The sequence below is a fragment of the Ornithodoros turicata genome, chromosome 1 (assembly GCF_037126465.1).
Source record: "Ornithodoros turicata isolate Travis chromosome 1, ASM3712646v1, whole genome shotgun sequence".
Classification (NCBI taxonomy): Eukaryota; Metazoa; Arthropoda; class Arachnida; order Ixodida; family Argasidae; genus Ornithodoros; species Ornithodoros turicata.
This window is the reverse complement of record NC_088201.1, coordinates 129845949-129871607: the sequence shown is the minus strand read 5'-3', so window position 1 is coordinate 129871607 and position 25659 is coordinate 129845949. Positions and strand designations below refer to the sequence as shown.

At 47.7% G+C, this 25659-nt stretch overlaps 1 protein-coding gene and 1 long non-coding RNA gene across 3 annotated transcripts in view; one reads left to right on the top strand and one right to left on the bottom strand.

Moving 5' to 3' along the window:
* LOC135378594 (neprilysin-1-like) overlaps window positions 1-25659 on the top strand; it is a 189077-nt gene that overhangs the window by 26974 nt on the left and 136444 nt on the right. For both annotated transcript variants that reach the window (XM_064611656.1, XM_064611655.1), the window contains exons 4-5: window positions 8214-8372; window positions 14080-14166. In XM_064611656.1, the coding sequence (XP_064467726.1) occupies window positions 8214-8372; window positions 14080-14166 (246 nt within the window). The remainder of the gene's footprint in view (window positions 1-8213; window positions 8373-14079; window positions 14167-25659) is intronic.
* On the bottom strand, window positions 21614-24046 carry LOC135368942 (uncharacterized). Its single transcript, XR_010414900.1, has 3 exons — window positions 24002-24046; window positions 23461-23680; window positions 21614-21889 (listed from the first exon to the last, which is right to left on the bottom strand). It is a non-coding gene; the product is annotated as an uncharacterized LOC135368942 (long non-coding RNA).

Genomic DNA, 25659 nt, shown 5'->3' with positions numbered 1-25659 from the left:
GATAGTGTTCAGAAGTCATGAGGCTGAACTTGATCTATTCGTTCCCGAAAATCCAGAAGCCTGACCGAGATAGGATGGACTGATAGAGGGAACGAGGCTTGCTGCTAAGTCACATCATTAACAACAACAAAAAGAAAAAAAAAACTGTGAATACCCAGGAGTGTCATCCGTAGTTGGGAAAATTACTTTGATGTTGTAATGCATTAAATTTGCTGATTATAGTGATGTAAAATAATGCATCACCGCAAGCGTTCCACTTCCATGTGTAGTAACGCATGCCATTATTTTTCACAAGTAATGACAGTACTTTGACATTTAATTTTCCCACAAGTCTTAACAGACCCTGTGGGAACTTCAAACTCTCTCGGCGCTTGCCTCTACTCGAGGATCCCATTTGCCCCAAAAGAGAGAACACGACTTGGTGGAACATAGCTACAAACCGAGATGTATTACCTTATCTCAAACTCGTGCACTGCACACGGACTCAAAACGGGTCAACGGGGGTTCCACCACGTCAGCTGCAGAGTCTCAGAGGGGTTCGAAAGTTCAAACAGTGAAAGTGCTTCCAGGCGAAACTCTTCCAGCTTTTTCCGGACTCGGTGCGGACTGTTGGAACATCGCCTGTCCGCCCAATCCACATGTCCCCAAGCCGCGCGCACCTGTTCGTCGTCGTCACATCCTACCCCGCCTCCTAGACGAAACACTGGGAGGCGAAAGGAAATCCTACATGTCAGTGACGTTACCCGGAGGATCTGGGGAGCGAGGAGCGCGCTCGCTCAGGTGCTCAAGACGCAGACGGCAGAAGTTAGCGGCAAGCGACTGCCCATCGCGAAATCCAGTGTCTGTTTCGGCGAGCTCGTGGCGGTGCAATGCTGGTAGACCTACAAACTTCCAGAACTTTGCATGCCGGATAGATGAGGAGGCGCCCTTTTTCGGAAAGTGGCACGATCAGTTCTGCAGGATGCCCTGCCTTGCGGGCTCTGGACACGAACGACGGAGGAACGAACAGAAGATGCCTAAAAGATGCAGTCTTCGAGAAACTTCTAATATTAAAATCGCCGTGATTATCTAACAAATAAATTATATTGTTCGTTGCTGATTTGTTGTTATGATCATCGTTATTTCTGTAATTCCAGATGTTCATTTTCCTCACAGTATTTATAATAGTAGTTAGGGTATTTAAATACTGTATTTATATTTTGTATTTAGACACTCATGTTGAAAAGTATTTATGAAGAGTATTTAAATACCCCTTTCAATAAAGTATTTTGTATTTATATTTAAATACTCAGAAAATGTATTTATGCCCATCCCAGGTCCAGACAGATCAAGCTCCCATTCACGGTGTTATTTACTAGCAAACGCGATCACATGTTGAAATTCCTATTAACCCCCTCAGCAATATCTGCCTGAGGGTGACACGGGAAGTTATCTTGTGTCTTAATGCCTAAAATAGCGCAAGAGTTGGTGAAAAACTTACTTGTAAGGTAAGAGTGGTTACCGGTGATGATCTGTGAGGGGGCAACCGAACTGAGGAAACGTTTCTAGGAGTTATTGCCAAACCTTGCGACAATTCAGCGCCCTAAGCGTGAACAGCTCTACCGATTTCGTTATGTGATCTGTTATCATAGGCTTATCGTGCTGATTACTTCGAGTATTGTGTGGAAAAGGTCCCGTTACGTTGCAAGCAACGGCTTAGTAAGGTGCATTGCTTGCTACAAGCTGCAGCCACCCAAGGGATTGTCTACTGTGAAGTTTGTCCTCCTGGTATATCGGACAAGTCCATGCGACATGGCTATATGTATTTTCATTCCGAGCTTCGTCTCAACACGACCTTAACTTTTAATGCCGCTGCTGTGACCCGCCAAGGCATAGCCATGGAAACAGCGCACATAGGTTTGCGAGGTACCACAACCTGAACGGAGAAGATTCGTCGTCATCAGTCTGGGGAATATGCCTGAGTGAAACCTCATCCTCACTCAACAGGTGGAATCGCATCGTTCTCCAGTTGTTCGTGCCGTCGACGGAATATTGCTCCTGCAGCCATTGTGACACGCGCTGAAAGTCGTGGAAGACGTGGAAAGTCGTGAAAGTCGAAGGAAGCAGCTCTCTGGGTTGGAATTGGAATTGAAAAAGAACGAAATGTATTACGATGGTTACTCTGGTTACGAAGGTACCCCATCACTGGGAAGTACTGCGATACCAGTACTGGAGGAACAAGTTGTGCGGTCAGCTCGGCTCCCTGGTCCCCCTTTGACGGAGAGAGGTGCGCGGGACAGCGCGTCCGCTAGAACGTTCGTTGAGCCCCCTTTTGCGCTTGATCTTGTAGGTGTAACCTTGGAGTTTGACCGCTCAACGCGTCAGAATTTCCAGAATTTTTCGCAAGGCGGAAAGAATGGCATAAAGCCTAGCGCACGTGGACGATGTTTTCTGTGAGAGATGATGGCCATCTGAAATTGACTCGAAGGGAATGACAAAGGCAGACGACGAACTTCCCCTCGTGGTTGAGCCGTCCGTGAAAACTGCGGTGGAAGTATCATAACACGAGCTCATCATATCGAGAGTAAGCTGCTTCGTCACGCATGCAGCGATGTTGCCTTTCTTCCCTGTTAGCCCAGGCACCGACAGGAAGATGCAGGGCATCGGAAAAGTCCAAGGAGGAGAGCTGGAAGCTGTGGGTGCGACCACAAAATCAGGTATGCTAGTCTTCAGTTGAGCGATACATGGGTGTACGCTGCTGTACTTGCGTCTCCGGAGCTTCCTAACTAGCGGATGCCGCCGATGGTGAGCTAGAAGGCGGAGGTACTATCCACACGTCTCCCGTAGCGAAGCACTTCAAGCGGGTCTTCCTTAGCCTCAGCAATGACTATATGGGTCTTTGCCGCCCGAGGGACTCCTAAGCACACTCGGAGACTGCCCGCCAGGAGGCACAGAAGCTTATGGACTCAGGAAGGTGGAAGGCCATTCAACACAGGCAAGTTCTATGCAAGTGACCCGCGAACCAAAGCTCGGTGGACGGTCAAAAGCGACGCCATGGCACTGCCCCACTTCATGCCAACCAGATGCCTGATCACCGCAATCCACCGGTGGACCTTGACTTCCAAGCTCGCTATGTGCTTCACCCAAGACAGCCTGGCGTCTACCGTAACACCTAGGAAACGATAAGAAGATGCACTCCTCAGCTGTACACCAGCAACTAAAAGAGGGAAGGGATGCATGTTCCTTCTGGTAAACGGGAGTACCATGGACTTTTCAGTCGAGATGTCCATGCCGGCCGTTGCGAGGTAGTGCTCAATAGTGTTCAAAGCGTGCTGCAGGCGCCGCTGGATGGCTGGACGGGATTTACCGCTGGTCCAAATGCAGATGTCATCCGCGTAGATCGAAACTGACAGTTTCTTTCCAATGCAGCCGTGAAGACCCGCCATGGCCACGTTAAACGGAATTGGGCTCAATAAGCTTCCCTGTGGACCTCCGTGGGTCCGTGCTGGGTCCGTGTCCGTGGGTCCGTGTCCGTACATGCTCCGTATCCCCTTGACGGGTGCGAACGAATAGTTGCCTGCCATGGAGGAAGTCCTTAATCCATGAGAGAGCTCTGGAGGGTAGGCATGCTTGGGTGAGGGGAGATCTGAACGAAGGCGTGACTCACGGTGTCGTAAGCGCGTTTAACATCAAGAAACGCAGCCACCACTCTCTTCTTACGCGCCCTTTCTTCTTCAACCGACATAATGAAGTCAAGAACCGAGTCAATACAAGACCTGTGCTGGCAGAATCCTGGCGTTTTCTGTGGGAAGAAGGAGTGCCTCCGCTGCTACCACTCGATTCTGTGGAGGATCATGCGGCTTTGCGATCATGGCGTCTGTTAACCACCTCCAACGTTTTCGGTTAACAGACGCCAGTTCCTTAGTTACCAACTTGTTCATACGGCGAGCCTCCAGCCACATCCTCCAACAGCCCAGTCCGACGCGCTTTGCTCTCAGCCCGCCGACGGCATGCTCGCAGCTGCTCCACCCGTGGGTTTGAGCCAAGATGACCAGAAACCACCTTCACAAGCTTGCTAGAGGAACGAAGCGCTTTCTCAATGCCTTCAGTCATCTGATTTGCAGACATGTCTTCGCGGGTGCTTTCTGCGCATAGCACGCGAAAGGCCGACCATGTAATGGCTTTATAAAAGCAAGAAAAGCGGAGTATTAATGCAGAGTACAATCGTTGTCCTATCATTATGTCCTAGTCAATAAAACCGCTTTCTTAATTAGAAATTATTGGTCAGTAAATCAAACACCTTCACAATCAAAAACATTGGCTCGCCCGATCCTAGTTTATGAAACTGATGTTCTAGTGTGCGACCGTAGTCGGGAAGCACCGTACGGCCTCTCATGAACTACACTTTGTTCCCGCGTCAACAATCCTCAGGCGGTTCGTCGGAACGCTTCCGACACGAGGAGGCACCATCCGCCGGAAGCTCTCATTGACGCAGTGGTCCAGGGAAAATGGCGGGCGCCTAAACCACGTCATCTGCAGGAGCCAGTCACACCGTCCCAGATCAGCAGCGCGGGAATAATGCTCGAGTCAAGTGCGCATGCGCAGACCGACCTCCTTTCCCAACCTCCTTTCCCTTCTCTCCTCGGGTTTTTCGTCTCTCCTCTCGTCCCCCCTACCCTACCCCACCCTAGCCTCGTCCGTTTTTCTTCGGCTCTTGCTGTAGAGCAACGATCATGTTGTCCCACAGCAGACAATCAAAAAGCGATGCTGTATGACAAAGCAAGTTTATTCGTCCTCGTGAACGGCTTCGAAAAAGTTACAGTACATATCTTTTCACGACTTGTAACAGGCTTCATTGGAGCTTTAGGTGCTGCGACATCGAAGGGCAGTTCAGAAGTCAATCGCAGTTCGCACACCCAGAATGTAAAGGTGTAGTTTTCGAAAACTGGCTGAGCCATGTGCGTCGTTGTTGCCAATGGCTGCGGGAGCACTATATATATATATATATATATATTGATGATCCGTAACTCTGCACGAAAATCACTGTTGTGACCGGCAATCGATGTTGATTTCGTATTTGAACACCAAGGCACACTTGTCACCGATGTTCGTAGATCGCAGTGAATGAACGGCTGTGACGTGCATGAGGGGCAACTAGCATAACCACACATAATTTGATTAGCGGCATATCCGAAACACACAAGTTACGGCAATGCACTACACTATGGTACGCCGCTAACGTACCGAGTGAATCGTAAATGTTGTACGCAATAGACTTAACGTGATAAACCTGCATTACTTCCTTCGGTCACAAAAGGTAACCAAACTTGTCTTACGGTTCACCTGCGGGACATCAGAAAGAGTGCAGACTTCCCCTCTAACGATTTCTGCGTCCTTTGGAGGTGCAGGGATTCCCTGTCATGTTCGTCTTCCAGCTGTTGTGATGATCAGGTGGATGTGCCATTGCTTTCTCACATTAGCAGTTCGCCACAATCTAAATCTAAAGCATTCAAAACCCTCTAAACTACCTGCTAGCGTCTGCGAGCACAATGGTTGTAGTCGGGGAGAACACGCGGGGCAGGACAGACATGATGTCCCCACCGTCGTTTTTCTTTCTCCTCCATTCGACCGACCGTTCGGGTACCCGCGCCTCAATCAAATGACTCTCGCCCAATCAGCGCGAAGGCAACTGACGCCAGTTCTCGGAGACCAATGAGCATCCAAATATTTACACATATAATGGGCAGCCAATTAGGGATATCAAGATCAGCTGCGCCGGTGGCGACAGTATTTTGGAGGCGGTGCGTTTCGCTTTAGAGCCGGCTGCTGGAGACACGTCATAGCGGGGTGGAGTCCCCCCCGTGCAGGGCCCCGCCTCGTGCGCTGGCTCAAACGTGCATGTTACACGGCCTCTTAAATCCAACGTGCGTCCCGTTTCATTGGTGATTGGTCATCATTGGTTGTTCGTTTCTAGGCTGTACCCACACTGGTACAGCAGGCGCAGCTTGGACACGGCGTCTTCCGCAAGGAACGTTTGATAAGGTGCGCAACGTGACGAGTATCTGTTGCGCGTTAAAAAAATCCTACGGTGGGCAAAATCAAGGCCGGGCACTCTGACGTCCGTCACACCGATAGTTGCCTCGCGTCATAGAGGCAAGGAGTCGAAACTCCGACATCCAGAACAGTGCGAGAACTGTTTTCTATTTCTGAAGGAACAGTGAACTGGCGCCGTATTTGTCTTTATTTGTTTGTGTGTGTATGTGTGTGTGGGGGGGAGGGTTCAGCAAGTTCGCAACGAACAAAAATGAGCTCCGGGTGGGGAACGGCGAACGTGCGCGGCTTGCAGCGCGAGTGCGCAACGCCTGTCTTCCGCAACACATTTAAGACACCCTCCACTCTTGGAGACAGTGTGTAAAGGGAACGAGGGAAGGTACAGGATACTCCAAGACGTTGCCTATCCCTCTGGCACCGACGACAACGCGGCTCCTGACGTAGGCCGGCACAGTTAAAGAAGATCACCGCGAGAGCTGAGCATAAAGAAGGAAACGGACTTCATGATACGATAGCCTAAGCGATGGCCAAAGGGCGAGAAGACACACAAACACGACTCGCTCAACCCATCCGTCAGGCTTGCCTATCGTGGAGTTTAACCGTGCATCTACGCCATCTTGTGAAGGAAACAGCATATCGACGAAGGGCACGGGGACTTGCTGGCGTCACTCCACTTGATCCGTCCGTCCATTCGAGGCTGCTTTCTCCGTGCGGTTTCGTATACTTGATTGTGCAGTTAAAATACACCTCGCGTCAGGGAAATGTCCCTTTAATGTTGAATGCCCTTTAATACTGGCGACGACAACCAATGATCCCGACCTCTCAACATTTATTTCCTGCATTCGTTTGTGGCAGCCGCAGTGGCAATTCTCCTACCGCGCCTCCGTACCATCTACGCGCGATCAGCGGAGATCCAGTTCCCAGACAGAACACTATCTCCTGCGGATGTCCGAAATAGATCCTAACGTCCATGTCCTGAAATGGATGTCAGGAGGACGTCCCTCGGAGCTACATAAATGGACATCCCTAACCGTACATCCACAGGATGTACCGTAACGGCCGTTTGAAGAATTGTCCAAATAGGGTCCCTGACGGGATGTTACGTGGAGCATTATCGCAGGAGAGAGAGAAACATGGCAAGGCGCATCGCGGCGTGAGTTCGACTTTTGATGAACGAACTAAACGCCTTACACCAAAAGGAGTAAGAAACACAAATGTTGCATCATAATGAGTTAATGCGCCAAGCAGTTCTTCAGTCCACTGTTATTGGTATACGCAATCACGTTAAACTTAAACACCCCACCTTTTAGTGTGACTAGCAGGCAAAGTGGACTCTCGAATTTGTGGAAGATCGCGAGACAAGCAATATACAGTATCTGTTTTCGCTTTGGAAAGGTATGCCACTGCCTTTCTAAGTGATCTTCATAGTTCTAAGAGATTCTATATGTGCGTCTTTATTTTTGTTTTTTTAAAACTTCGCGCTCATTGTCCGTAACGGAAATACGAGAAACAAACGAAAAGGAGCAACGAAGCAGTGGCCGAACGCGAAACAAAATGGCGGGAAAAAACGCCTACGGGCCTAGTAAGAATCTGTCCACTTACGCGGCAACTCAATAAAGCAGTATGAATAATAATGAGAAAATGCAGGGCCCTGAGTACGTACGCAAGTAAGTCCGTGCAACGTCCGGGTATCTCCGTGTAACTTCCTGTGAGGACAAACGACGGATATTTGTGGGAAGTCCAAATCGTGGCCACTCGGAGATGTGGGGGACGTCCGTCGGAAAAATGACTGTCTCCCAGGGAGATCCGAATTTCCGGGAACGGATATCCCCAGGAACACCATGGGAAGTTTTGTTCCGTTTGGGTTAGTCCTGCTCTGGCCTTCTGACCGCTTGGTCATTAAAAGCTATTCGCTCCCCAGAGTAGCTTATTGCCTCAGTCCTAACAACTGGGGCCCAAACGAATGGGGGACCATATGGTAACTGCCTGTCAGCAAGCGTCAAGTGTATGGTTTGTGGAACGTACGTGCAGTACGTGCCACATTGGTCTCCACTACGGCATAACCTAATTCGACTATGCCGTACGAGAGTTCTCAGAGTGGTAAAAATGAAACACATGTGGTGGAAACTTAACTCCATTATTGCACGGAATTTTTCAGTCTGCACTGCATGTGGTACTTTCAGCTCATACACTACTGAGTAGCATCAATCCGAATCTCGACCCCTGCGAAGATTTTTACGAGTACGTGTGCAGTGGCTGGAAGAAGGAACACCCGCTTCATGGCGTGCACATGTATGACGTCAATGCAGAAATACAAGACATTGTCTACCAAGAGCTGAAAGGTGAGTCTTTTTTGCGTATCGAGTGTTCTTGTGCTGTGCTTTAAAAGCGATAAAACCCCCGTGCCGGGGTACAAGTCAAAAGACTACACAACACAAAAGCACTGACTGACGAACAAGGATTTATTCAAACCTGCTTTATCCTTGTTCGTCAGTCTGTGCGTGTGTGTTGTGTCGCCTTTTGACTTGTTCCCCGGCACGGGGGTTTTATCGCTTTTAAAGTATGCTACACCGAACAGCCCAATTTTTAACCATATTCTTGTGCTGTGAGAACTAAAAACTTCATTGGAGATGAACGATGATTGTGGTAATGATGTGATGTGATGACAATGATGATGTGAATGTCCCTTCTATGTTGTTCCAGCCTCAGAACATCAGTTCTCTCATGTTCATTGGAGAGTTTAGGTAGCACTGTGAAAGCATTGAAACGGGCTGACTTGGAAATGATGACTATTTTAAAATGTCTTCTCACGCGGCAATGCGCTAATGGCACGCATGCATAGCAGCAGCTTCCACAACCAAAATGATAAATCGAAGGTGTGGTGCTTTAGGTTTAAAATCCGGCAGTTCCTCACTGCTGTTTCACAGAGTGTCCGCATGCGCTTTCACGGAACACCTGGCAATCTCTCAGTTTGTTTTCTTTGTTTTATTTGCATTTGTATTATTTGTTTTTATGCAACTAAACAATACAAAAACGCTCGCAATAACACAACAAGCACACTAAAACATAACGCCACTATGCATACACTGCAATAATAAACACACCAAAGCACAATGCCCCTAAGCATGCACAGCCGCTGGCATATAGAAATGCATTCCGTGCGTAAACTTACTAGTCAGATAACAGACGTTGCCTTATGTCTTTGAATGACGTGCATGCGCTGATGAGTTCATAATGTTCATTGAAAAACGACGCCACTAGAAAACTCTTCGTTTGGCGTCCGTAATCTGTTTTGCATTTAGGAGTCAAAAGTCTCTGCGCATGTCGTAGAGCAAAAGGGTGCATTTGTCACTGATATCAAAGGTAGCGGTGAACGTATCCGGCTGGTATGTGAATTCAATAAATATCTTAGTAAGCAGTGTTAGCTTGAAGATGACAAATACTCTGAGAATTCTATACCTATATGCAGAATTGGCCTAATTGATGCGTCGAAAGTTTACTCAGGGCGCACTTCCTGTCAGAACAAACGCTGCAAAACGCGGATTCTGCAAAAATAATAACTGTATGCCTTGGCTAACTGAGCAACCAGCAACATTTCCCAGAATAATCCAGCAGGGTATGCGCGAAACTCGACGTGAGCGCTCGACGTCCTGTCTTTCCGTGCTCATTCAAATTACGGGAAAGATTCTGCAGCTCAGAGACAAGATACTCCGTATTGCAAATGACAGGGCCGAATGTGTCGTCGGCTATATCCATGGTACGCCACTCCCGGTATTCTTCCTCAGCAGAAGACGTGGCGGAACTTCGCAAAAACTTCGCGCAAACCGGAAAAGGGAAGCACGTACAGCGCTTAATTGATAGCAAGCAGAAAGGGGGACAAAATCTAACAGTGGAAGGCTACTCCCCTCTATGCACTCTTCGAAGTTTTTGCCGTGTACACTTGACAAACGCCATTACCTGTTCATCCTGCTTTCCCCATACATGTGAGGACTGTATTCCAGGAACGTGCTGGAAGTGTTCCCATTCTCGTCTTTTGGTTCTACGAAAGTTTCCGGTGCCTTGCGCCGACATATGAAGCATTTGTATATTGGGCAGCTTCGCATTTCTAATTACCTTATTTGCCGTACATCTGAGGTTGCGCAGTGTGGCAGTGAGGTTGCACAGTGTGGTTTAGCTACGCCACCGACACTATCGTACCCACTCTTCCCGTGTACCATTGCAGTAAACATCCACTTTGCGTAGGTAGGTTTTGCTTCGTAGTTCTTACCACAGCAGTGCTTATCATCGTAGCCCGCACAGAACACACCGTCTGCGCTATGAGCTCTGTTCACTGTACGCTCTTACCAAGGAGCACTGAGGTTTTTGTGTTCTGACACACAGCAGGGATAGAATGTGTTCTGCCTGGATGAACTGGCATGAAGACAACTGGAGCGACGGAAAGAGGCGCTTTCTCCACGTCGTCGATCACGTCTCCAATATCTGCTCGAAAAGCAGATTATGTTTTACTGGTTTATGACACATGATCTGACACATGAAACATGAGCTGCTCTGTAGGAAATCAGCAGGCTCTAAGTTCGCATCTTGTGTGTGGACTTCGCCAAATCACGGCGCCATGAAACGCTGCCGCAGCTTCGTCACCACGCCATACCTGTTGCAGTGAAGGGGTTAGTGTTGATGTCCGAAACGGAACCTCGGTCACTTTCAAGATTTTTTTTCACTGCATCTACGTGAATTTGTTGGCTCAGCTAGAATAACGACGGACAACAACCGTTTTAGTAGCCAGAGCCGAACTGCCTGAGCTGCCGTTTAATGTCGCGCGCCGCGATTCCGGGTGCACTATCGCTGGCGGTAGTGGTGCCGCTTAAAGCTGCCCCCCTACTAGGGGGCCGCCGTAAAGCGACGACTGGTGACTAGGCGCCTGGAACAGGTTACATGTGGACCGGAGGGGTTCGAAGCGGCTGACGACGGGTCCCCAGGCTAGCTGGTGCGTTGCGCGGCGGAGTGACCAACCGATACGACGGCCGGCAGGATCGGCAGGCTAGGCGAGGCTTCAAGGAGGTCAGCGGGAAGGCGTAGGGTGGCACCTTAAACAAGATCTGCAGTGATGCAGCCAAGGTCGTGTTTGAAAAATGTCCGGATGCCCAGGAGGACGAGGGGCAGAGCTCCTGGCCAAGGGGTGTGCTGGGCGGCGCGGACGGCGACCTTCAGCTGCCGCTGGAGTCGCTCAACGAGTCCGTTGGATGCTGGATGATAAGCAGTTGTGCGGGAAGGCTTCGAACCGAGGGTCCGCATGAGGTTCGTAAAGAGGGCTGACTCGAACTGAGGACCTCTGTCAGTGGTGATGACACAGGGGACACCGAAGCGTGAGATGAACGCGCTGATGAGCGCCTGTGCGATTGTTGGGGTGGTAGAATCAGTGATGGGGACGGCTTCGGCCGGCGCGTGTAGCGGTCGACCATGGTGAGACTGTACCGGAAACCGTTGATCAATGGTAGAGGGCCAACAAGGTAGAGGGGTATGTGGTCGAAGCGGCTCGACGGAAGTGGTAAAGCGGAAGGAACCGGACGAGTGTGACGATGGGCCTTGTTCCGCTGGCAGGAGAGGCAGGTCAGCACCCAGCGTTTGATGTCACTCTTCATGTGGGGCCAGACATAATGCTGCGTAATGAGCCGCTGAGTAGCGCGGATGCTTGGGTGACAAAGGCGGTGGAATGAGGTGAACGGGGACAAAAGGACGTTGGCGGCCCTGGGACATGTCGCAGGCGACAGCCGTCGTGGTACCAGGGAGGTGGATGTCCTCGACCTTCAGGGAGGTTCAGGTTGAAGCGCCGAAGGCGGCGAGTTCACTGTCAACGAGCTGGGCCTGAGCCAGGGTGTCGAGCGAGCGTGGTTCGTGGGTGGAAGTGCGCTCGACTTGCGTGAGCGAGCTCAAGGGACCGAAGGCGTCGGCAACAGTGTTCGCGGCGCCGCTGATAAGTTGGATGTCGGTGGTAAATTCTCATATGAAGGAGAGATGCCGGACTTCACGGGGGGTGTACCGAGTACCAGAGGACGACAAGGCGTAAGTCAAGGGTTTATGGTCCGTGAAGACTGCAAATGGGCGGCCTTCGAGAAAATGGCGAAAATGTTTGATTCCAAGATAGATGTCAAGATGGTCAACGATGGATAGATAAATGGTTGGATTCACAGATTGTCAACGATGGTGACCCGAACAATGAACACCATGTTCTGCGTAATTCGGCCCTGTACCATCCCAAATTTTCGCAAGACCGCATTCGAAGCCATCACTGAAGGTCCGGTGTATCGTTCTCCCGATGAACCGCTAGGCGACGACATCAATTCACAGCGGCTCACTCATGGCAACGCCCGGTTGCTCGACACCATGGTTCCCTCATCCACACAACCCAGTTCGCCATGGTCGCACACTCCACGTCACGTCGCCACACGCTTCGCGATGGCACTCTTAGGGTTTTCCCCAGCAGCACCTCCCCGAGCATCACGCTCCCATACCGGTCGCGGTACGCCGGTGGCGACTGCATGGCGCCATCCTCGTCGTCATGCCAGTCCTATAAACCCTGCCCCCCTTGCCTTCCCACAAGGCTTCCATACAAGATACTGGCAGCCCGTACAGATGTGGTCAAGAGGCGCCAGGACCAACGTTCCACCGCGGACACGCACGAAGGCCACAGTGAGTTTTACTCCCGGTCTCCTCGTGCTTCACGATGGTCCCCCCCCCCCCGGCACTCTCCTTGGCGACACTATGAGCTCACCGCTCACGATCCGGTCGCGGTTCTGTCGCCCCACTCTCTTGATCACTTCGGTCTACCTGCATGCTCTCCGCTTCGGCCCGCCGCTGGAAACCTCCAGGCCAGCTCTTGTCCACACCATTCATCCCGCCACTCCTGCCCACTCAGCACAAGACACAAGTCCAGCAGTCCCTGTTCCACGTCTCGCCCTTCTTTCTCCTCTTCAGGTATCGACGCGGACGTCAACCGTTAGCTATACACCGCTCCGCGTCTGAGGGGGGAGTGATGTGGCGACCCGTGGAAGACGATGAAGACGTGCCTCTGCTGGCGCGGCACCGTCGTAGCATGAGGTCTCAATCATGTGCCCGCCAGGACATTCCATCATAGCAAGTCAGGACTCATGTAGAGGAAGAGCATCGTCCTCTACAAACTTGTCCGGAACAACATGTGTGAGCAATATGAACCACATCACGGGTGGGCGAATGTGGAAAATACGCCACCGAAGTTGTGCGTTTTTGCCTGCAGGGTATGCGGGCATGCTTACTAAGAAATTCCGTATGCCTTTGCGCATATTTTTAACATTCTGATGTTTCCAGGAAAGCACTTACGTACCGATAACTTCATTTTTTTGCAAATGAGGCGACTTCGCGATTTTTTCTCTGGACGCCTGCGAAACCTAGAAGCTCAATGGAATAGCAGAGAGTACAGCAGCTCATAGGTAATAAATGTGGAATAATTAACAGCATGGCCTTAATGGTTATGAATATGCGAGGCCTGAAAATGCGAGGAAGTACAGAGCTCGAAATGGTCAGTCTTATAGTTGTTTTTTAAATAATATTTAAGATATTTTCAGCTATTTCCTCCACAAATGTACATCCTAAGCACTAGACTTCAATGTCTATTGGAACGAAAAAATCTAAGATGTCGACCGCACCACCCTGCCGGACGCCGCGTAAAATCACCCACCTTCTCTCTGTGCAAGTTCAAGTAGAAGGCGAGCCACGACACCGACAACAAGGTGCACGCTCTACGTACATTTCTGAGGATGACAATTTCTTGTGGGTCTTTTAAACTCGTTGAGGAAATACTCAGAAGAATGCCACCGGGTGCCTCGTAGATTGACACGTCAGAGGTTACACAGTTCAATAACGTACTTGAACCCATTATCGCCGCGGTGGTATCACGATGTCGCGTTCGCGGCTACCTTTGCCATTACAACATCTGTATGGGGTAGTGTGTTTTTCTGATTACCTAGTGTACACAAAGGCTAATTCTGAAGTACGTATGTTTCTTTTATTTGTCAGACCTGCTCGAAGAGTCCTCGCAACACTTAGTCACAGACACCCTTACGGAGAAGCTGAACACAGCATACAAGTCCTGTACCAAGGAGGGTATGTATTATTTCCCACCTTTCTGTAGCGCGCAACCTTCTTTGAGTGACAAGGCTTGTCGTCTATGCTGGTTTGCTGGTTCGCGTCCAGCACCGCAGTGCGAACGGAGGTCCTGCCGATGTTGCAGGGAGTGAGAATTCTTGTTCGAAATCGCACTTTGCAAATGCGATATAAGCGGACTAAGTACATTCTCAGACCTATAATCATGTGGGCATCTATGTAGAACTCGTCCTATTTAAATCTAAGGGTGATTCAGGAACGAATAGGACGCTACGAACGGAACTAACGCTATTTTTATTATTCCGTATGCAAAGAAATCGGTATCATGCATATATCATCGTATATATATATATATATATATATATATAGTGAAAAAAACATAGGCTCTTTGGCTGCACGTTGAACATATGTTTATAAGTCCTAAACGTCGCTACACCAGCATTGGACAGCTGTTTCGGCCTTATTGGGCCTTCATCAGCAATGCGTAGGTGGGCGACGTTTGAGCGAGTGGCGTCGGAAGGTCACGTGGAACGTGATGTCCTCCCGTCAGGGTGAGAAACTCACCTCTGAAAGCCCAGTGCGAAGCCAGTAAAGTATTAAGTGGAAAAAATAGCATAGGCTCTTTGGCTGCACGTTGAACATATGTTTATAAGTCCTAAACGTCGCCACACCAGCATTGGACAGCTGTTGCGGCCTTATTGGGCCTTCATCAGCAATGCGTAGGTGGGCGACGTTTGAGCGAGTGGCGTCGGAAGGTCACGTGGAACGTGATGTCCTCCCGTCAGGGCGAGAAACTCACCTCTGAAAGCCCAGTGCGAAGCCAGTAAAGTATTAAGTGAAAAAAAAATAGCATAGGCTCTTTGGCTGCACGTTGAACATATGTTTATGTCCTAAACGTCGCCACACCAGCATTGGACAGCTGTTTCGGCCTTATTGGGCCTTCATCAACAATGCGTAGGTGGGCGACGTTTGAGCGAGTGGCGTCGGAAGGTCACGTGGAACGTGATGTCCTCCCGTCAGGGTGAGAAACTCACCTCTGAAAGCCCAGTGCGAAGCCAGTGAAGTATTAAGTGAAAAAAAAAAAAAAAGCATAGGCTCTTTGGCTGCACGTTGAACATATGTTTATAAGTCCTAAACGTCGCCACATCAGCATTGGACAGCTGTTTCGGCCTTATTGTGCCTTCATCAGCAATGCGTAGGTGGGCGACGTTTGAGCGAATGGCGTCGGAAGGTCACGTGGAACGTGATGTCCTCCCGTCAGGGTGAGAAACTCACCTCTGAAAGCCCAGTGCGAAGTGAAAGCCTCGCACTGGGCTTTCAGAGGTGAGTTTCTCACTAGCGAGGACTCACTTTCTCACTAGTTTAGTGAGTTTCCGACGCCACTCGCTCAAACGTCGCCCACCTACGCATTGCTGATGAAGGCCCAATAAGGCCGAAACAGCTGTCCAATGCTGGTCTGGCGACGTTTAAGACTCACATATATATATATATCTTGAAAAGTTGGAGTTGGATCGGACGGCTACGTAATTATAGTTGAAATAAATGGGAGACAGAAGACGAAAGTAGGGGAAGTAACAAAAAAGGGGTTTATTAAAACTTAAAAATCATAAAAGTTAGGGAGGATGTCTACGTTACGGCGGAAGCTCCGCCTTCTTCGGGACAAAAGAGTCTTTTGTCCCGAAGCGTACTGCCTGCGTACTGCTGACGATGGCCCAACAAGGCCGAAACAGCTGTCCAGTACTGGCATGGCGACGTTTGACTTACAAACATATGCTATACATGCAGCCAAAGAGCTCTTGCTAATTTTCTTTTTCCTTATACACTTTACTGGCTTTGCACTGGGCTTTCAGAGGTGTCTTAGGACACCCTGACGGGAGGCATCACGTGCCACGTGACCTTCTGACGCCATCCGCTCAAACGTTGCCTGCCTGCGTACTGCTGACGATGGCCCAACAAGGCCGAAACAGCTGTCCAGTACTGGCATGGCGACGTTTGACTTACAAACATATGCTATACGTGCAGCCAAAGAGCTCTTGCTAATTTTCTTTTTCCTTATACACTTTACTGGCTTTGCACTGGGCTTTCAGAGGTGTCTTAGGACACCCTGACGGGAGGCATCACGTGCCACGTGACCTTCTGACGCCATCCGCTCAAACGTTGCCTGCCTGCGTACTGCTGACGATGGCCCAACAAGGCCGAAACAGCTGTCCAGTACTGGCATGGCGACGTTTGACTTACAAACATATGCTATACGTGCAGCCAAAGAGCTCTTGCTAATTTTCTTTTTCCTTATACACTTTACTGGCTTTGCACTGGGCTTTCAGAGGTGTCTTAGGACACCCTGACGGGAGGCATCACGTGCCACGTGACCTTCTGACGCCATCCGCTCAAACGTTGCCTGCCTGCGTACTGCTGACGATGGCCCAACAAGGCCGAAACAGCTGTCCAGCACTGGCATGGCGACGTTTGACTTACAAACATATGCTATACGTGCAGCCAAAGAGCTCTTGCTAATTTTCTTTTTCCTTATACACTTTACTGGCTTTGCACTGGGCTTTCAGAGGTGTCTTAGGACACCCTGACGGGAGGCATCACGTGCCACGTGACCTTCTGACGCCATCCGCTCAAACGTTGCCTGCCTGCGTACTGCTGACGATGGCCCAACAAGGCCGAAACAGCTGTCCAGTACTGGCATGGCGACGTTTGACTTACAAACATATGCTATACGTGCAGCCAAAGAGCTCTTGCTAATTTTCTTTTTCCTTATACACTTTACTGGCTTTGCACTGGGCTTTCAGAGGTGTCTTAGGACACCCTGACGGGAGGCATCACGTGCCACGTGACCTTCTGACGCCATCCGCTCAAACGTTGCCTGCCTGCGTACTGCTGACGATGGCCCAACAAGGCCGAAACAGCTGTCCAGTACTGGCATGGCGACGTTTGACTTACAAACATATGCTATACGTGCAGCCAAAGAGCTCTTGCTAATTTTCTTTTTCCTTATATATATATATATATATATATATATATATATATGTTTACAATTCAAGCGTGCCACAATCCCAGCTGTGGACGGCCGTTTCGAGCTTTTTGGCTCCCATCGGCACAGCGTAGGGATGTGACACGCTCTTGGGTCGGCACAAACACTGTGTCTCTGCACGACATCAATGTTCCAGGGTGTTACCAACACCTCTGGAGGCCGCAGTGCAAAGCCAGTAAGTACAGATACAAATATAAAGATGAGCAAATGCTCCATGGCTGCACGTGAGGCACATGTTTACAATTCAAGCGTGCCACAATCCCAGCTGTGGACGGCCGTTTCGAGCTTCTTGGCTCTCATATCGGCACAGCGTAGGGATGTGACACGCTCATGGGTCGGCACACTGTGTCTCTGCAAGACATCAATGTTCTAGGGTGTTAGCAACACGTCTGGAGGCCGCAGTGCAAAGCCAGTAAGTACAGATACAAATATAAAGATGAGCAAATGCTCCATGGCTGCACGTGAGGCACATGTTTACAATTCAAGCGTGCCACAATCCCAGCTGTGGACGGCCGTTTCGAGCTTCTTGGCTCTCATATCGGCACAGCGTAGGGATGTGACACGCTCATGGGTCGGCACACTGTGTCTCTGCAAGACATCAATGTTCTAGGGTGTTAGCAACACGTCTGGAGGCCGCAGTGCAAAGCCAGTAAGTACAGATACAAATATAAAGATGAGCAAATGCTCCATGGCTGCACGTGAGGCACATGTTTACAATTCAAGCGTGCCACAATCCCAGCTGTGGACGGCCGTTTCGAGCTTCTTGGTTCTCATCGGCACAGCGTAGGGATGTGACACGCTCTTGGCCTCACGTGGCTCATATGCCTCACGTGCAGCCTTGAAGCATTTGCTCATTTTTATATTTGTATATATACAGGGTGTCCCAGAAAACGTGTCATTGAATTATAATAAAAAAACTACACCACCTAGGGTCATGCGGTCAATGGCATTTGTTCTTACTGGGTTTTTACCACCTCCTCATGTGAATGTCGTGTAACGTAAGTTTAATTATGTAAATTTTTGCGAGCTTAAGTCGGAAATTTGCCTAGTAAAGGGCTCTTTTTTACTGCACCAATGTGAAGAGCGTGTCTAATTTAGTCAAATTAATGGTAATTGATAGGGATATTCAGGAGCTATCCCATCGGAAAAAATCGCGGAACATCATGCTCTACGGAGGTCGCACAGAATAGCGCACGATGAATTTTTCAGCGCAATCTTTGTCAGTCCGACGAAAGGAGGTTGGAAACCCAGCTCTCCCCGACATCGCAGACAGAGATAAAACAAGCACGGCTTATCACGTTCGACTTTCGCTAGGATAATGCTTTCCCTCTCCCAATTTTAGGAACAGTTACTTTTTCTACTATCACTCTGTAGGCTGGCTTCGGAACCTCCTTTCGTCGCATTGAGAGCGATTACGCTCAAAAAGTCATCGCGCGCTATGGTCCGGTGCTCCGAAAAGCTCGAGAAAATAACTGTGAATTATCGTGGATTTGAGTGAATTCGGCACGCTCTTCATATTGGTGGGGTAAAAAAGTGACCTTTACTTGGCAAATTTCTGAGTTCAGTTCGCAAATATTAACATAATTAAACTTGGAGTACATGACATTCACATTAGGAGGTGGCAAAAACCTAATAAGAACAAATGCTGTTCACCGCATATACTCTAGGTGGCGTAGTTTTTTTATTATAATTCAATGACACGTTTTCTGGGACCCCCTGTATATATATATATATAGATAGATAGGGGAGAAAAGACACCAGAGACTGAAGTAGGGAGTAGGGGAAGTTATTTATTAAGCTGGCATTTAAACTAAGGGTCTGGGGAAGTCTACGTTTCGGCGGAAGCTCCGCCTTCTTCGGGACTGAGACGAAAATCTATGTACAAGGTCTTTTAAAAGGTTACAAAAGTGTCGTCACAGTTGGTACAATTCCACTGCGAGGCAGTCGTCAGTGAGTCATGTTCTGGAAGATTCCGGAAGGTTCCTGGGTCATCGGCCGGGGAGATTACGTGTCAGAGTCTTGGGTCGCGCTCGTTGAAAACCTGTTGTCCGGGGTGTTCTTAGAGTCATTGTGTCCAGCTGTAAATAAAAGAAGAAAAGAGGCAGCGGGCACTCCGAGGACATACAGAAAAAAAGTTATCCGGATATGCTTCTTACAGTTGATAGCACTCCTTTATCCTCATTTATTAGAGATTGGAATTTGTAGATCAAGTACGATTCGCGTTGCTCTCTGCAGCGATCGGATGTGAAATTCGACTCTAAAATAAAAAGTGCGACGTTATTAATGGAATGACCGGGTCGACTAAAATGGCGAGAAACCGGGAGGCTACCTTTTTTCGAAACATCTGATCGGTGGTTATTGAATCGAATCCTAAATGAATTTTTACTTTGACCTACATATTGCGCGGAACATGTTGTACATTGAATGATATAAATAATGTTACTGGAGTTACAGTCAAAGTCGCCATTGATTTTAAGGGAGAAGTCGGAGTTTGTACTCTTGACCGCTGCCGTGCTTTGCATTGATTTGCATATTTGGCATCTTTTACCATTGCATGGATGGCATCCCGCCGTAGGTGTTAATGGTTTGGGAACTTTGGAGTTGACTAGTCTATCTTGGAGGTTGCGGGCACGTCTGTAGGTAACTCGTGGCTTCTCGGCAAATATTTGTCGTGTCCGTTCAGATTGCAGAAGGATGCTATGGTGGCGGTGGAGGATACTGTTAATATTACCCGCGCCTGCACCAAAGGTAAGAACAAGGTTTACGCGGTCGCCCTTGGGTTCGTCGTTGCGTTTACCGAATAAGCTCCTCCGGTCTGTTTGTCGTGCTTTGGACAGGGCGTCTCTTACTAGACTGGGTGGAAAATTACGATTAACGAAGGTCTGCTCTAATTCCGCGAGGTTTTTGTTTAGAACATCGTCGTCCGAGCAGATCCTCCTGTATCGGAGTGCCTGGCTATAAGGAATGGCGAGTTTAGTATGGCGCGGGTGGCAACTGTTAAAGGAAAGGTACTGCTGAGCATCAGTTGGCTTTCGGTACAGGTCAGTGGAAAAGCCCTTCTCGGTTAAGGTTACTTTTACATCTAGGAAATTAACAGTCGTTGCCGAGAAGGAGTGGGTGAACTTCATGGCGGGGTGTACCAGGTTGAAATCGCGAATGAATCCTGTGAGATCTTCTTCGGAGTGTGGCCAAACCATGAATATGTCGTCCAAGAAGCGTTTGTATAGACTAGGTTTTTTGTCGCGCACGGCTAGAAATTTTTCCTCTAGTGCACCCATGAAAATATTTGCGTACGTTGATGCCATCTTGGTTCCCATAGCTGTGCCATTTATTTGTAGATAGTGGCGGCCGTCAAATTCGGAGTTATTATTTTTGAGGATCAAGTTGAGTAGAGTTGGTAATACAGATGGGTCAACCGCGCGATCGGAGTACTTCAGATACGCCGCCTTCGCTGCTAGCACGCCATCCTCATGTGGGATGTTAGTGTAAAGGGAGGTAACGTCTAGCGTTACAAGCAAGCTTGCATTGGGTGGTTCACATTTGCTAAGTATTTCGAGGAAAATAGGTCTCCCCTATCTATATTCAACATCCTGGTCGTTCGAACCTAAATTTTGTAGCGTATATATATATATATATATATATATATATATATATATATATATATATATATATATATATATATATATATATTGCGCATAAGCGGAGCAGCCCCTTATGAAAAATCTTTTTGAGGTTCTATTGAAACTCCACTGAACTCTGTCAACGATGCCCATTGCCGTTCTATTGAAAACTGCAAGTGAAACTGTTGTGTTCGTGTTGACAGCTGTTGAAAATTGGCCATTGTGTACCAATTGAAATTCTGTTGAACCGCTTTTGATTGAAAGTGCACCATTTTTCTATTGAGCATGTGTTGAAATTCAACACATACCAAAATTTTTGGTTTGCTTGTTTTGTTTGGTGTAATGAAAATCAAGTGGTGAACGCGGCACTCTTGAAGAGTACGGGCTAGTCCAGTTCGATTAAATTTGTTTTGTTGCTGTTGCGTCTTATACAGCTGGAAATAGCATTATCATTAAGAGACAAGAGAAAAGGCTGAAAACATATGTTCACTTTATTATGCATATAAAATATTGCACTTTGCCTTTGTGCCCATTAATGCCATGACGTGTACACATAGCTCAGCGTTTCGCGCCTTCAAAACTCGCGATCACAATCATCTGATAAAGCGTGAGTTCGGGCCCTGCTACGCACTCACGTGAAGGCTGACATGGCGTATCTAAGAGCTCGATCATGCTGCATATTAGCGCACTCACCAGATAACATCACACCTGCTCTGTTTACAAGTGTGATATTATTCGCTGAGTGCAGCACTAATATGCGGCATGATCGAGCTCATAGATACGCCATGTCAACCTTCACGTGACTGCGCAGCAGGGCCTGAACTCACACCTGATCAGATGATTCTGATCGGGAGTTTTGGAGGACAGAAACACCGACCTATGCGTGTACATTAGCAGCAGAGAACTTTACAGTAACATAGGGTAACGTTACAGTTAAGCGGAGACTAGTTGCTGCCACTGTACCTTGCGCCATCCGTTCACCTCATCTCTCGTGCCAACATTGACGCCAGGCTATTTTTTATGTATGTGATGCTTGCTTGGGAAAACTTGCTGCATGTGTACCCTAAAAAAGAAAAAAAAAAAGAAAATAAGCATGGCATTATACAAATGATTGTCACACGAATGTTGTACGAAACACTGTCACATTGACAGTAGCAAAAAGATGCATTTTATATACCCATATCTGTATCAGTAAAACACGTTTCCCATCTGCTATGCTGTGTGAAGACAGTGGCTGTGTGCAGCATGCGGGTGTGAATAGATGATGAAGGGCAGCATAAGGAGCGAAAAAGAGTTCGTATGCATTATGAGCCAACTCCAAAAGCAACTATGCTCCCATTCGCAAGGAAACTCTTCACAGAACCCACAAAAAATCACACATAACACAGCTTGCGATGGGACCTCGCCACTTTCCTGTTTATTGCATGATATTGGGGCTGGTGCATTGCAGCCAACTCATCCAGCGATGCTGATTGAGCACCACAATTTTGGGGGGAAAATCAGTGTGCTCTGGGGTGGCAGGGGGATGTCAAATACGAAATATTAGTCCCAAACTTTTAAGGGTTCCACAGCAAAAGGGCTTCAAAAGTTGACGCCCTGAGGAAAAAAAAACATGCTCACTTTAGTAGCACGCGGTGACCGTCATAGCGCACAGAAGTAGTTAGAAATCAGGAGGCACAGAGCTCTCTGCTTACGTATCTTTGAGTGTTACTGCCGCCTGAAAACAGCACTAAAATACCAATGGTTGACACTTCCTATACAAACGAAATCCTAGACGTGAAGAACATCAGATGCACATTCCAACAAAAAATATTGTTGCTCTCATAAAAAGGTTAGTTATTTTTGGTAAAGTTCATCGCAGAATTTTAAATTGCAAGTAAAGTATCTTCTTTGGAGTTTGGCAAATTATTTATTTTGCATCTAGTTTTTTGTGTTTCCTGTGTAGTTTCTTTTTGTCTATTACCCCATTTAAGGAAGAACTGTTACAGCATGCCACCCCTGAGGATGAGCACGCAGCGCTGGATGTTTTCAAGGTAAAAATATTGGTTGAGTTTAACAAACAGCACTCTTCTGATTTTTGTGTATGTCTACTCAAGGCATTCCCTAGAGTTCTATTGGAAGCGCTCCTGTCTAGCGTGATATTACAACAACAAATTTACTCCCTAAAGTATGCGCGTTGAAGCGATTTTGTTGACATTACAAACATTTTTCGGAAACTAAATTTTTTGTGAGAGTAAGGATGTTATGGAATGTACATCTGCTCAGCTCTTCACGTGCAGGGTTTAGCTTGTATAGAAAGCCCAGTTACATTTATTTAAAAAATCGCAAACTTTGGTACTCTTAGCACTGTTTTGAGACATGACATGCATGCTTCCTTTGGCGACAGCTCAATGACAAGCATATGTAAGTAGAGAGCTTTTACGACATGCCTGCCGACTTTGAACTACTTCGGTGCATGATGACTATTACCGCACACCACCAAAGTGTACATGGGAACTCTCCTGTGTTTTTGCCCTTTCCTTAGGATACAATATCTGCTTGGACATGCCTCTGATTGACAAACATAACAGAAGTGATACTGCACAAAACAGATGTGATAGGAGTAAAAAAGCCAGACAGCATAAACATATTTACCTATGACAGCATTGGTACGAATTGGATCAAGGGCTCCCTTAGCTGGTCTGTCCTTGTGTAGGTTGCTCTTGGTGCCAAAGAGAGTCTTTCCCCGAAGCTCGTCTTCAGTGAAGACGTGACGCAAGAGGGAGCGGGCAAACTTGCCTGGGCTGCACTGGCAAGCCCGTTCCAACCGCTCTAGAATGACCTTTTCGACAATCACACCACTGCCGATGTCAACCTGAACGCACAAGATTTCCAACATAAGTTAATTGCTGTTGTTATATAATTCCCTCTCCCCAGCATAATTTCACATATTAATAGGATGCGTGTCTTCCTGTGGTGTGGTATCTGTTTTCAATAACCCACATAAGTTTGTTGTTTTGGAACTGGAAGTCAACCAGCAAAAGTTGCCTTTTGCTGGTTGACTTGTTCTCACGGGAGACCTAAAATCAAGGACCTGGTATTAGAACTTTCAAGTCCAAGGTTTTCCAAGGTTCAAGACTCTGTGCAAACTCTGATGCAGCAATGTGATCAGATTGGTTTCACCACTGATACGCACCTTTGTGGTTTCCAAAATGGCCTCATTCACTACCTTGTCTTTGTTCTCGAGCATTTTTTGCAGTCTTTTCACCATCTTTGCCGGCTCTGGAACAATAAGGTAAACACATGCGCTACCTTTCAATGCAACAATGATTACTAGCGAAACATCTTCTGTGCCAGCATAATGTTCTTAAGCAAACTGAGAACAGAAAAGCAGGCAGCAACAGTCACGGCCATGCAACAGCCCTACACCCACGGCATGCAGCAAACAAGTTCTGTAGTAAATTGTGCTACGCTATCCTGAATGTGCACACAACCATTGCATATATGATGTCTATGCTAACGGCAGTGGCACAGTGCTGTTAGAGAACAATAATGTTGTAGGTCATTTGCAGACACACTGGTTCACAGTCCACACTTGCATACAATAGCTACGAGTAACACTACATGCCACAATTCAGAGACTACATCCTGTCTTATTTATGCAGCTTGGCCATGCAACCAAAAAACCAAAAGGCTACGGCATACCAGATGCTTTCTGAGCTGCCTCTAGTGACCTCCTGAGCACATCGTTCTCCTCCTTCAAAGTGAGGTTTTCGGTAACCAACGCTTCAATTTTGTTCGCACATGTGCTGCAGGCACCCTTGAAATCAATACACAGTAAGCAAAGCACAAAGCACAAACAAAGCACATGTACAAACACAAACAGAGCACACTAAAGTAAGCGACACAAGTGAATACCTAAGCTGCATTCACCCAGGCCGTCAGAAAGACAAAATGGAGGAGGCTCATATTTATTTAGCTGAGTTAAAATCGTGACATTGATGTATTATGTCAGACAAATCCCGCAGCTGAATAATTCGCAAACAGCTAGTGCTACTGAAGAAATTTCGTTCGGGTAAAGGGCCTTGAGACATGGGTCATCAGGTGAACAGCGAGTGGCTCATGTGCATATATTTATTAATTTAATAAAAATCATACATTTTAAATTTTACTTTAAAAGCTCTCGGAACCGCTATTTTACACATCAAAAACTTCAGTGAAACATATTCCAGGAAAAAACTCGTTTCTACACGTTATCTTTTCGAGAAATATAGTTGGTTCTGGTTTACATATGTCTTGTGCAGAATAGCGTAATAATGCGCCTCTTGTATGTTCCCTTGTATTGCTGGTTGGTGTTGTGGTGCCCCTTAATCACGATTAATACAAGTGCTTCCACCCTCGCTTGGCATGTAATCTGGGGTCTGATAGCTGAGTGAAAAAGCACATTATTACACTACTCCACGCAGGAAATGTGTAAACTGAAACGAATTAATTGCTCGAAAAAGTCTCTAAGTGTTTAAGCAGATCTTTTGATGGAATATGCTTCACTGAAGGTCTCGATACATAAGATAGAGGTTCCAAAAGCGTCAGAAGTAAAATCTACTAGTTAAAATATTCACTTAATTAATGGGCAAAAGCAAATGGGCTGCCCACTTCTCAGGTTGTGGCCGATGTCTCAGATATCTTTTTCAGAGAAAATGTTCTTCTATAGCATAGCATGATTGCGAATTATGCAGACCGGAGATTTATGTGAAACACCCGGTATATGTAGGATGAACTGCCTTCAGGAGTGCACACAGGAAAGACGAGAGAATGACTTGATGTCGGGGGATATTGACGAAGGATGAAAACCAG